The sequence below is a fragment of the Leptonychotes weddellii genome, chromosome X (assembly GCF_054177405.1).
Source record: "Leptonychotes weddellii isolate Sample4059 chromosome X, ASM5417740v2, whole genome shotgun sequence".
NCBI lineage: Eukaryota > Metazoa > Chordata > Mammalia > Carnivora > Phocidae > Leptonychotes > Leptonychotes weddellii.
The window spans coordinates 52,882,931-52,896,466 of NC_138385.1; the positions used below are offsets into that span (position 1 = coordinate 52,882,931).

At 35.6% G+C, this 13,536-nt stretch overlaps 1 protein-coding gene and 1 long non-coding RNA gene across 22 annotated transcripts in view; one reads left to right on the top strand and one right to left on the bottom strand.

The window, feature by feature from the left end:
• Positions 1-5,338, top strand: part of LOC145717819 (uncharacterized) — a 62,652-nt gene extending 57,314 nt beyond the window's left edge. Inside the window, exon 3 of the long non-coding RNA XR_014141268.1 lies at positions 5,262-5,338. This is a non-coding gene — a long non-coding RNA (uncharacterized LOC145717819). The remainder of the gene's footprint in view (positions 1-5,261) is intronic.
• The window catches only part of GPR174 (G protein-coupled receptor 174), a 64,077-nt gene continuing 50,952 nt past the window's right edge, over positions 412-13,536 (bottom strand). For 17 of the 21 annotated variants that reach the window (XM_081808607.1, XM_081808612.1, XM_081808613.1 and 14 more), the window contains one exon: positions 412-7,719. In XM_081808607.1, the coding sequence (XP_081664733.1) occupies positions 6,167-7,159 (993 nt within the window). In that variant the 5' untranslated portion in view covers positions 7,160-7,719 and the 3' untranslated portion in view covers positions 412-6,166. Of the gene's footprint in view, positions 7,720-9,747; positions 10,050-13,536 lie in introns of those variants that run through there. The other 4 variants (XM_081808614.1, XM_081808603.1, XM_081808608.1 and 1 more) reach the window with 2 other exon arrangements.

The following is a 13,536-nucleotide window of genomic DNA, read 5'->3' on the forward strand; positions in this document are numbered from 1 at the left end:
CTTAAATCTGAAATTGGCCCTTTTTAGGCAGCATATAGTTGATTTTTTTAAATCTACCCAGCCATTGTGTACCTTTTGATTGGTAAGTTCAATCCCTTTATATTTAGGATAATTATTGGTATATAGAACTTACTAGTGCCATCTTACTTTTGGTTGTTTTGTATTTCCATTGTTTCTTTTTCCTTTTATGTCTGTGTATTTTTGTAAATTGGTTAATTTCCATAGTGCTGTTTCCCCTTTCTTTGTCTTTGTGGATCTACTCTAGGTTTCTGCTTTGTGGTTGCTTATTACATTATTTAAAATGTCCAATAGATAAAACAGTACATTTTGGCTGATAGAAACTTATCTTTGAATGTCTATAAAGTCTCCACTCTTTTATTCTTTTCTTTTATTGTTGATATTACAATTTACTTCTTTTATGTTATGTATTTGTTAACAATTTATTGTAGTTATAGTTTAATTATTTTTTTTTAACTTTTATACTGTAGCTGTGGTTTTAGCACACCATCTTAATATAGTTACAGTTTTCTAAGTCTATTTTTCACCTTTACCAGTGTGTCATGTACTTTCATATGTTTTCTTGTCACTGATTAGTGTCTTCATTGATGGAAACTGAATAATGAGTACGTGGGGGTTCATTATACTAATTGCTCCTCTTTTGAATATATTTGAACTTTTCCATAGTTACACACAGATTTATATGCATCTAAGTAAAAACGTTAACCTCATGTAGTGACATAGAGCAGTACTGTGATTTCACACCATTTTTAACCCAGTATTACATATTTTACTTTTTTAAAAATTTTTTCAAAGATTTTATTTTTATTTAGTTGACAGAGCATGAGAGAGCACAAGTAGAGGGAGTGGCAGAGGGAGAGGGAGAAGCAGGCTCCCCACTGAGCAGGATCTCAGGACTCTGGGATCATGACCTGAACTTTATGCAAGCATGGTGGGAGTCTTATGGTAAGGCTACTTCTTTCATGCTTTCATTCCTTGAGCCCGGTACTTGGACCATTAGTGTTTTAAGCTGGTTTTGTTTATTTATTTTTTTCTCAATATTAGATTAGCATTTTTAAAAGTATGAATGATACTCGTCATTGTACAAGTTGTGGATATTCAATATTGCATAGAAAAGACTGAAAAAAATCTTCCTGTTATGCCCGGAATCAAACTTTGAAGAGCAAAAGCTCAGGTTTGCCTCTGAACTTTGCTTCTGAAGCCCTTGCAGAAAGAAAACACTGGGGTCAGGGTGATAAGTTTAATGACAGTTCCTCCCTTCCAAAGAACATTTGCTCTATTATTCTTTGAAGAGATTCAAGAAGGCAAAGGTAAGGCATCAAATAGGAGTTATGCTTATAGAAGAATTAGCAGATGTGTAGTAAGGAGTTAGGTAAATAAAACTTAGTCAAGAAAAAATAGAAGAAATGTGGTCTTGACAAAATCAAGTAAGTGAGGAAGTTCTATTGAGGAAATGGTTAATGAAGTTTAAGAAAGTTACAGTACACTGCCTTGTTTCCCAAACACACATCACATCCTCTATAATTGAGGAATAAGTAAGTTAAAAGAGCCACATTTACTTGAGAGTTTACCTCTCACTCCTTCCCCCCAAATATGTAGTGAAGGCAGTGAAGTTACTTCTGGTCTGACTCTAGGAAGGCACAGAAAATGTGTATACGTGATTTGAGGGCATTGGAAGCATGGGCCAGATCCCATATTTATATTCCATTATTTTCTTCATGTTTACCAAAAAATTGGAGATTTCTCTTTAGAAAAGCTTTTACCACTTCCTTTTTTAAAAAAAGATTTTATTTATTTATTTGACAGAGAGAGAGAGAGACAGCGAGAGAGGGAACACAAGCAGGGAAGTGGGAGAGGGAGAAGAAGGCTTCCCACTGAGCAGGGAGCCCGATGCAGGGCTGGATCCCAGGACCCTGGGATCATGACCTGAGCTGAAGGCAGACGTTTAATCACTGAACCACCCAGGTGCCCCACTTTTACTACTTCCTAGGAAATTATTTCTGCAGTAGCCAAAATGTGTAATTCCTTTTTTTTCCTTTTTCCTTTATTTTTTTATTTTTTAAGGTTTATTTTTTTAAAATTCTGTTAGTGTAATATTGGTTTCAAGAGTGGAACTTAGTGATTCATCACTTATATAACACCCCAGGTTCATCACAAGTTCCCTCCTTAGTACCCATCACTCATTTAGCCATCCCCTGCCCATCTCCCCTCCAGCAATCCTCAGTTTGTTCAAACTGTAATTCTTAACAACTTGGTTATTACAGAAGATATCCAGGCCTCACCAAAGCACTAAGGATATAGACAAGATAAAGAGGGAGTTGCTAAAGTGGAAAAAAGAGAACTGAGATGAGAAAAGGGCCAGAGACAATTGTACTATCTTTGCATTTTTTGTTTGTTTTTAGATCTGTTTTTGGAAGAGTAGAGGGGCACAGTGGAAAATTGTGGGTTTTTTTCCCTGGCAAACTACAAAACAAATCAGGCTATCAGGTCTTAACAACCCTTAAGACTAAAGAGAAAACATTCCCTCTGTCACTTAATCTTTTCTGCCCATAAACTATATTCTAGAAAATACAGGATATTGTCATTCAAATAAACTTGGTCAACAAGTGAGTGTGAGGAATAATCTTAGTAGGGTCTGTATAGGAAAGAGTTTATCTGTGGGAGAAGTGGATGGCAGGGAGTGGAGTAAGATGGGGGAAGTTCCTCATCTTTCTATTTGAGAATAGAATGCACCTCTCCAGGGAGAGAAAGGGAGAGTGAAGCCTCATGGGACTTATATATGTGTGTGTGAATACTGAAAAAAATACTCAAGTGTATCATTTTCTGAAAAAGTCATTAAATATACCTTGATTTCAGGAAGCAGAAAATATGTAATTACAGAGACCATCTTTATTATTAAAATACAAATTATAAGTTACTGATGTAAGTAAATTCCAAGTGTAACATTTTCACAGTGTCTTGGAAGCAAAAACAGAAAGATGATATAAAAATGAAGTTGCACAAAAGTTCCACTTATGTACTCTTTCAGATCAAGGTAGCTTGATCTGTTGTTCCTAGGGCAGATGGTTCCTTTTGTATGGAATTAAGGGTTAATAGAATTAGCTGCTTACCTAAATGACACTGAAAACATAAAAACCATTTGAATATAATAATAATAATAATAACAATAACAATAATGACAATAATAATAACATGGAAATCACCCCATATTCAAAATCTCTGTTTTTGGAATAATTATGTGTATGTTTTGGAATCAGAACTCAAAAAAAACTTTATATAGGAAATGTGAGTTTATTTATCTTGAATTGTATATTACTATAGTTGAAGGTGCTTATTTTTTGCACCTTGGTTTCATTGAACGCAGAGAGTGATAAATGGGAGATTCAAAAAGAAGATTTTCCAAGGAAAAGAGAAGCTCAGAGAGGAGACTGCTGTCCAGATGGCAGCTACAGTAGCACATCCCTCCTACTCCTAAAAGCAATGCTTTTCTCCTGGAAATAAAGTCCAGAGTTGGAAGGGGAAAAATCAAAAAGAAAAAGGAAACAAGCAGAGATGTGAGAAGCTGACATATTGTGATTAGATAGATAGATAGATGATTGATGTATAGATAGTGGATATATTTCTTAGAATTATGGTAACAAAGTAGGTGATCACTTACTATATGTAATTTGAAAGACACTGCTGTAAAATCCACTTTCTTAAAAAAATCTTCCCCTCCAGTTTTCTTCAGTGTCTTTCATCCTTCCATTAAAAGTAAGGTATTAACACTTTGAATTATGGTTTATTCCTAAAACTTGAATTCAGATAACCCTGGGCATGTCACTAGCACCTTAGTATGAATAAATTGATCAGATTACTGACTAAAAGAACAAGCGAATACGACAGAAGGAAAAACATATCGATGGGGAAGAGAGGTAAATGAAGTAAATTACAATACTTAATACAAACTTAGATGGGCAGACCTGGGGAGAAGTAAAGCTACACAGCATAACAATACAGAACACTTGTCCTTCCTCCAGTGATGTAAATGATCTGCAAGGGCTTCTGGACCACCTAATAAATGGGCTCTAACCCCCTCAAACATTCCTCTAAGAAAGTCATTAATGTCCTGGAAATATTTCCTCTCCTTTTTAGAAAAAAATAGATATGTTTAAAGTAACATTAATATGCTAATAAAATTAAATCAAAATGACCCTAAAAGTGTAATCCATGCTGTCATTAAAACAAAATGACCCTAAAAAGTGTAATCCATGCTAATCTAAAAAATAGTAAACAAATATAGTATAGACAAATATAAGTACCCACAAAATTATTACTTGTGATCCCATTACAATGCTAAATTATATTCAAACACAAATCACTTTAAAGCAAACAGACCAGACATAGTTACAGTTATTCTTTTTAAAACACAATTTAACACTCATTTAGAACTCATATAACACATCAAAATATGTAACTTACAATGAATAATAAGGAGATAAACACTATTGCTAGCAGCACAAAGTCCGTTTTCTAATAGGGTGTTATTTTAATAACAAAGTACAAACAAAATCAATACTTGTCTAGAGAAAACATTAGAAAATTTTCCATTCCTCTCAGATATTAGAATTAATTTTGATTTATCAGTTCCCCCCCAATCATTTAGTATCATAACTGTGTCCCTAAAACAACTCCTTTCTTATAAAAATATGATGGAGCCCTTGGTTGATTTCCACATTCCTTCTAGATGAAAAGTAGCATGTGTCTTTATTATATAGCACACAGATTTTTAAGTAGACCATCATTTTAAATTAGAGCTTTTTGCTAAAACATGTTTCAAAGTACCATAATATTTTAGACCTCTGATTTAATTATGACTCATATCTTGGGTCTGCTACCTGCATACTAGTACCAAACAGGTAACAGGCAAATAACTGTAAGGGGAGTCCAATGCTGCCAAAATTAATCTTTTGCAGTTTTTTTTTTTTTTCAAAAAAGGTGAAAGAATCTCCTTCCTTAGCTGCTGGGAGGTAGGCTGTGCAGGATTCACAATGGTATGACTGAGGCAAAGCTGGACCAGAAAAAATTCTGAAGACTCTAGGGTCCACATGCCTGGCTGCCTTCAGTTCATGAAGGTGGCTTGATAGTCACCTCTTAAATTAAGAAATACAATGTGGTGAAGCTTTTAAGAGGTGTACCCATCCATTTATTTTTTTGTTCTGGCCTAAGCTTAGTAATTAATTAGTGCACTACTTCTTTCATAGGCTCAAAAAGTGCAGTAACCTGTCAGAGATATTCAGTGATACTTTAGAAGCATGGTGGTAACTCCCTCTATTAGGTAAGTCCATACATTCCAATAGGTATTCTTTAGAAATAGTTTAAGAGAACCGGAACTGTGATTGTCACTTATCTGCTGTCTTCTGGACCTATAGAGGCAATTTAGGTCACATTGTATGCACTTTGGAGAGCTATCTGACCTGGGTGGATTCAATATGACATCTTATATAATCATAGAGCTTACTGTATGTGAATTTGTTTCTTGTTCTTACTTTAAACATACCAGAGGCCTGAGTTCAGATTTTCATTTTACGAATAAGTGTGACAGATGATGTTTCATATTGACACTTAAATGAAGAAAATAGTTATTTGGGTCTTCAAACCCTAAAGTATAATCACACATGGGCGATGAAAATGGTCCCATGTTTATCCCACTTTGTTTTCACAGAATATCATATTGTCCATCCTAGTTAAAATACACTCAAAATATGGTATTTGAATATAAACTGTGATTACTAGTATAGATAGACAACTACATTGCCTCTAAATACAGAGACTCAGTGTCCATTGCAGCAAAACTAAGTGCTTATGATGAGCCCAAGCTAATAGTCTCTGTGTCTTAGGTTCACATAAAACTGATGACTCTAATTGAGTGCATATATATAGAATGTCACTGAAGTTTTACAGTTTAAATCCTGACTTAATAAGAAATTATTACATGGACATGTCAACAACAGTGATAGTGGAATACAATGCTTTAAACAGGTTCTGTTATAAAGATGTGAATTCCTCATATAGGTAAGATAGAGCATAAATGAAAAGCTGTAAGTGCTTCCTGTAATTACTTTCCAGTGGCTTGCATTTTCAGACCACATTCAGGTTTTGTTTTAAATTAGCATAATTCAGTTGTCAGAGTAGAAGTGGTATGGTTGCTTACAAATGATTTTGCATGGAGTTGGATGCTATCTTGTCTTGAAAGTCGTCTTCTGAACTCATTAGTGGTGAAGTAGTATATGACTGGGTCAAGACAGGAATTCAGACTAGCAAGACAGAGGGCAACAGAATGAAATATTAGAATCACCCTTCTGGCTAGGCAGCTCTGAATTTTGTTGGACTTGACCAGGAAATCTAAGGGAAAACTGAAGTGATAAGGTGCAAAGCAAATTAGGAATACTCCTGCACAGGTTAGAATCATCTTCAAGGCTTTCTTTTTCTCCCCAAGATCCTGGGCCACAGGATATTTATCATGCAGTGATAAAACTGTCTTCCAGGTACAATATAGGACAATCAGAAGAGGAGTGACAAACCCAATCAACTCGCCAATGGTCATCATGGCAACAGAGTGGGCCAGATTGACATTCCTGGTAGGAAGATCCACAAAGCATTTGGTTCTGTTGCCTGAAGTGTCGTCACTGGTTCTGAGGAGAGGGAAGAGCAGACAGGCAAGGCAGATGATCAACCAGCCAGCAATGCTGATGTATAGGTCATATTTCTGTTTGCAGTCATGGAAGCGAAAGGGGTACATGAGAAACCAAAATCGTCGCACACTTATGCAGACCAAGAAGTAGATGCTTGCGTACATGTTGACATACTTCAGGTAGAAACAGAACATGCAGAGGCCAGGCCCAAATGGCCAGTCATAATTCAAGTAGTAAAAGATCCTCAGTGGCAGGGAGAGAACTTGTAGTAAGTCAGCAATGGCTAAGTTTATCATGAATATCACAGCCCGTTTGGTTTCTTTCATATAGCCATAAAATACCCATAAGGCTAATATGTTTCCTATGAGACCTGGTACAAGAATTACAGTATATGTCACTGCATAGATAAAATATCGAAAATCTGTCTTATATCCATCTGGCCCAGCACATGTATCATTAGCAGGCATGTTTCCTTCCAGAGCAACTGTCTTCACCAAATGGTGGTTCAAAACATAAATTCACAATTAACTGCCACTCTTTCTAAAAGACCTAATATCAGTGGATTGGAGAGAGTGAGTATAAAATAAACTCCTTTTTACTGAATTGGTCTGAGCCTCTACATATAATTTTGGGGCTTTTCAAAGAACTATTGGCATATTCACCTTGGATTTTTTTATAGTAATTACACTGAAGTCTAGTGTACAAGCACAGATAACAAGCTGTTATAATTTTTCCCTTTTGTTTACTGTTATAAGGCCTTCTGGGACATCATGACAGTTGATTCTTTCCCATTTGAATCATGAATGTGCCACATAGCAGCTTTTCAAATTTCCATATGATGATAGCCATCTCTTTACAGGTGTTTGACAGGCTGTTTTTTCTTATGATTGTCTCACATAGAAGAAAGGTTTGCTTTAGTACTCAGTGAGTCCGCAGTTCTTCAGAGGTGATTAACTTGGATAGATCAGCTTTCTGAGACTTTTTCATTTATGTGTTGAAAGCTAAAAAGTGGGAAACAAAGGCAGAGCTGCAAGTGAAAAAACAAATAATTCAATTATTGTCTGGCACTTCTTACAAAAAACCGAAAAGCCTATGTGTACAAAAATCTGTTTATTTGAAGGAAAATTCTGATGTAAGTGAAGGTGACAAGCCAATTTCTATAAATTACTTTAGAATCACAGGAAAGTATAGCTAGAAGTAACCTGAAAGGTAATATAGTCTGTGACTATGAACCAACTTTATTTGAGAGCTTGTTAGAAATGCCAAGACTCTCAGGCCCCACTTAGGACCTGCTGAATCACTCTGTAGTTTAACAAGAGCCACAGGTGATTTTTATGCATATTAACATTTGAGAGGTTCTGATTTAGACCACTGATTCACAAACCACATTTCGGACTTATCTGATGGAGTTAAAAAAAAAAATTCAGCTTTCTGTAAGTTTCCTGGTGTCTCCTCCAGAGATCCTGATTCAGTATATAAGGCCTCAAATTCATATTTTTAAAAATTTCCCACATGATTCAGATATAATTGACTGAGCATTTCTCCTTGAACCATCATTATAGGGGCCACTGACTTGGTCAAAATCCTTCTCAGATGTCTGAAAATAAGTGGGTAACCAACCTCTCTTTAAATACTTCATTTACATGGGTCATTTAGTCACCTTTCAATTATCCAAGATAACAGACCAGAGTACCAGTAGAGAGAATCAAAATTCCAAGATAGTTGACTCAGCTGGATCCATGACCTTTGGTCTGAGGTAAACAAATTTTAGCTTAGGGACTTGGATAGTTGCCTTAAGGCTGCTGAAATTTGGGAGGATTTAATTGACTTTAAAGTTATGTGGGAAGACGATGGACTCTGAAAAACAAACTGAGGGTTCTAGAGGGGAGGGGGGTAGGAGGATGGGTTAGCCTTGTGATGGGTATTAAATAAGGCACGTTCTGCATGGAGCACTGGGTGTTATGCACAAACAATGAATCATGGAACACTACATCAAAAACTAATGATGTAATGTATGGTGATTAACATAACAATAAAAAATTTAAAAAAAGATGTGGGAAGAACAAAAATGAAATAGGAATTATGAAACATTCTGCTTTATATTATCAAATCTATGGGCTTTAAAGTGTGCTTGATTCAGCCCCTGAAGGAATTGTTTTGTTATTACTTTGCCTCAATTGCTTGGTAAGAAAAATAGCATGTTTTGTTCAAAGATATGGTGTTCATTTTAACAAAAAGGCCTGATGAATGATATGAACTGATTGAAGAGGTTAAATACTTGAGATTTCTTAGGTAAGGACAAAGTAGAGAGATGGCATTATAAAATACAAGGAAGCATAGCTGTAAAGAATAACATCAATATTGAAAGTGATTAAAATTAGAGATTGTTTAGTTCTCAAACTGAAATACATCTTTATAATATTTGCACAGGTAGTGATTTTGGATAAGTGACAGGCAAAATTGGGTGGCAGACCAAACAATCAAAAGCCCTGGGTTTTCAATTTCCTTTTAACTATACAGAAGTCACTGTCTTCTATTGTCACTGAATAGACATTAGAGGTTTATACAAATATACATCCAGTCAACCTCTAGTGTACATCCATCTTCCCTATCATGGGCAATGACTCTTAAATCTATATTTCATTTGAGTTGTAGCTCTCTTTCCAACTATATATAAGAACTCTTCTCTTGAATGTTTCATTATCACCTCTAAATTCAACACATGAACATGAAGTTATCTTTAATATTTATTCAAAATATGTCTTATCTTGGGTGGCTCAGTCGTTATGTGTCTGCCTTCAACTTAGGTCATGATCCCAGGGTATTGGAATTGAGCCCCATGTCGGGCTCTCTGCTCACCAAGGAGTCTGCTTCTCCCTCTCCCACTCCCCCTGCTTGTGTTCCCTCTCTAGCCGTCTCTCTCTCTGTCAAATAAATAAATAAAATCTTTAAAAAAGGTCTTATCTTGTTAGATTATGTCATGTCTTTGATAAAAACATCCTAATAACTTTTCCTCTCATTTAGAGGAAGATCAAAGTTCTTCACAATGACCTACATCTTTGGGGTGCCTGAATGGCGCAGTCAGTTAAGCTTCCAACTCTTGGTTTCAGCTCAGGTCTGATCTCAGGGTTGTGAGATCAAGCCTCGTGTTGGGTTCCCATTCTTGCTGTTAGGGGAATGGACCAGGTACACTCCTGCCTTGAAGCCTTTGAATTGGCAGTTCCCTGTGCCTGAAATGCTTTAGCCCAATTATTCACTTGTTTCATTCACTCACCTCCTTCAGATCTTTACCTCAATGTTACCTTTCATGAGGCTTCTCCTGATCTTTCTATTTAAAACTGCACCTCTCCTCCAACATTCCCCATCTCCTTCAGTATTTTATTTTATCCATTTTCAATCATAATTAACATACTTTATGTTTATGTTTTTTACTTATTTATTTTTTATATATTTACTTATTTTATTTTTATATATTTTCCCTACTGGACTGTAAAGTCCAAGGACAGGAATTCTTGTATGTTTTGTCCATTTGCTGTATACTAGAACCAAAGACTGTGCAAGACACAAAGTAAGTGCTCAGTATTTGTTGAATTAAATAGTTCCAGTAAATAAAAAATATTTGACTATAAAGATCAACATTCTCAAACAAAAATTATCAACTCTCAAAACCTCAAACCTGATTCTGCTCTAGACTTCCTTATTGCTATTAAGTTCATCAATATTTTCCCAGGTTGTCTCAAAGTCTTGGAGACATTGACTCTTTGCTAATTGTCCTCCACTTCCAAACAAGTTTCTCAGCGGGAGACAGCATACTATGAGGGAAATAATGTATGTTTAGAAGTTAGAATGACCTGGGTTTAAATTCTTGCTCTTTCAGTTAATAGCTCTGTGACCCTGGGTATATCACTAAACCTCTCTGAGCCCTCATTTTTTCATTGGTAAAATGAGAAAAATCATAGTAAGTAACTACAGAATCAGTTAATTGAGCTGCTGTATGTAATCTATTTAGCATAGTGTCTGGTACATAATAAACATGAGTTATTATAACCGATACTATTTTCTGCAACGGCATTATTTCTCACAACAATCCCATTTTTGAAATTTGCATTGTTTTTACTCTAGTTCAGGCCTTTATTACTGAATTTGTCTCCCCATCCCATATCTTGCCCTACTCTATTGTATATAACGCCACCAGATTCTTTTTTTTCTGAGATGAACTTTTTAAAGAGAATTAATGGCTCCCTATTACCCATCAAATCACAAAGTGCATAGTCTTGTAATCAATGGCTTCCTTAAATACAGTGCCTTCTACCTTTAGTTTTGTCTCCCATTAGTTCCCTGCCTTGATCACTACTCCAGCCAAACTGAGCTCCTTACTGTTCAAACTGACATTTTTGTTTTTTTCACAAACATCTGCATATTATGCTACTCATCCTGGAATATTGTCTTTTTGCATATCAGTCCTACCTATTTAAAGGCTTTTCTCAAATATCCTTGTCTTCATGGAAACGTTTGTGATTAACTCGGCACTGTTATGCTAACCCCCTTTTCAAATCCTCATTTATATCTCTCTTAAAGTATTTAACTTTCTCTGCTTTTTAGTTAGTGATTTGTATCTGTGTCTTATTTATGCCTCTGTTCCCCTGCCTATTCCACCCTACCACAATAAGCCCAGAAATTCCTTGAAGTCAGGGGTTGGGGCTTAAACACCTTTATATCCCCTGGAGCACCTAGAGCCATGTTTGGAATGTGATGGTTCATCCAAATATTTATTCAACATCTACCATTTGCCATACACCACTCTTGGTGGAAAAAGGCACATGATCTTTGTCTTCTTGGACCTTATTTTCTAGTGAGGCAGAATGGTAATTGCCACACAATGTTAAAAAAAAAAAAAGTGTGTTTGTAGAACTACAGTGTACTCCATAAACATAAATAAAGGGAAACAACTAAAATATTAAGAACATATTTGCTTAAGTGAAGTGAAATCAAAGTAACCCTTCCAAAGTCTATAATTTTCCTGTTGGTTATTCTGTCATTGGCCACATTTAAGTGCATTTTCATATGTATATCCTAGTCTGTGACCTTGAAATGCTCCTGAATAGAGTATCTCCCTTACAATTCCTCTGGCTTCTTCTGGGAGAGCTGACTATATTTTCCCTTTGTTTAAAAAACATTATTTTCTAGTAGGAAAAGTTGCTTGGGATGACTGAAAGGCTTTCCAACATGGAAAAAAAACCCTACTTAGCTGTTCTATAATGAATATAAATTTCCCATTATCTAAGAGTAATGGAGACAAAAAAAATGAAGGAGGTATTTTTTTTCAGAGTATGCCACTATTTTATGAGATTTTCCTTTCTCAGGAAAGAATCCATATTATAACAGGCACTGAAACAGACTCCAATTTGAGATATTTATTTGAAGAAACATGCCAGACTCCTTGATCAAAGTATTTTTTGCTCTCAGGAGACTATTCTTCCTTAATTTTACTTACTTCCTTTTGGGAAAAAAAAATGAAACTAATGGACTAAATCTGGCCTGATTCCCAGCAATCTACAGGTCAGAAACTATTTTATATGGAGTTCTCATGAGAAGTTATTATTTTCATTTATGAATATTTATGTTTATCTAAACCTGAAGCTTTACTAAATTTCACTCATGATATGGTTCAAGAGTATTTTCCAAAAATATTATGTCTTTGGTTGCTCATCCAGGAAAAATGTGATTCAAATGAATACCAGGGATAACTTTTTGTGTTACTTTACTGAGACTTCCTCTGAACAAGTTACTACTATGAAGATGCTAGACTTTTACCCATCAACATGTGTTTCTATATTTTAATAAAAGAGAGTGAATCATTAAAAAATATTGAACCATCAAATGACCTAATTTTTAATGGAGGTATTTAAGACATATTAGTGGCAAGTAGAGACTTCATTTTGGGATGTGGAATTCTGTCCAGCAACCATAGGTCATAGGCAACCACTTACCCAAAAGCCAACTTTATTTTAGAGTTCTAGTTAGGTACATACTTTGTAAGCCAAGAAAAGGCAAGACCTACTGCTTCAAGTGACTGCAAATGATGTGGGACTGAATAAGCTGTGTATATGTATGTGGGAGGCAATAATACTACTATGACACATAAGTAATCACAAATATTGGATTGAAGAGAGCAAAAATTTCTTCCTGATTCTGATCAGCACACATAGCAAATATCAGGGATTATTTTTCACTTTTGAATATCTTCAAAGTCAAATAGCTTATAATCTTTCCAGAAAACCTGTCTGGCCACTGCAACTAGGTAAAGACCTGACTACAGCACAGTAAGAAAATACTTTAGAAAGTTTTGCCTGGCTAATTCTCCTAGGGAATTCACCAGTTCTGCCCTACTGAAAGTTCAATCAGAATTTTTATTTTAAAGAATGGTGTTCTGCTTGGATACCACATTCAGTTAGGCTCCCAACTTCTCTTATATTTGATACCTCCTATGATTCCCTCATCAGCCAGTGTCATAAAGGGGGGGGGATAACTTTGTGTGGACAGACAATGCAGTTATTGTGAGCATTGCCATTTTGCCAGGAAGTTCTTTCATTTAGCTGGGTCTAAATGTCTTTGCTGAAATCTGAAGCCCATTTCCTCTTCAACGGATAGCACACCTTGTTACTCTGAGTAGTACTCTCTTAATTACCAGGAGACAGCAAGGAGTACATTACTCAATCTCACATTACCAGTAAGTAATGCCCAGTCACATTGCCTTTCCTCAGATATCCTAGTTTGTAATCATTTCATATCCTGGAGACAAAAACACACCAATTGGTATTGGCAACCTCAGATGCTATTAAAA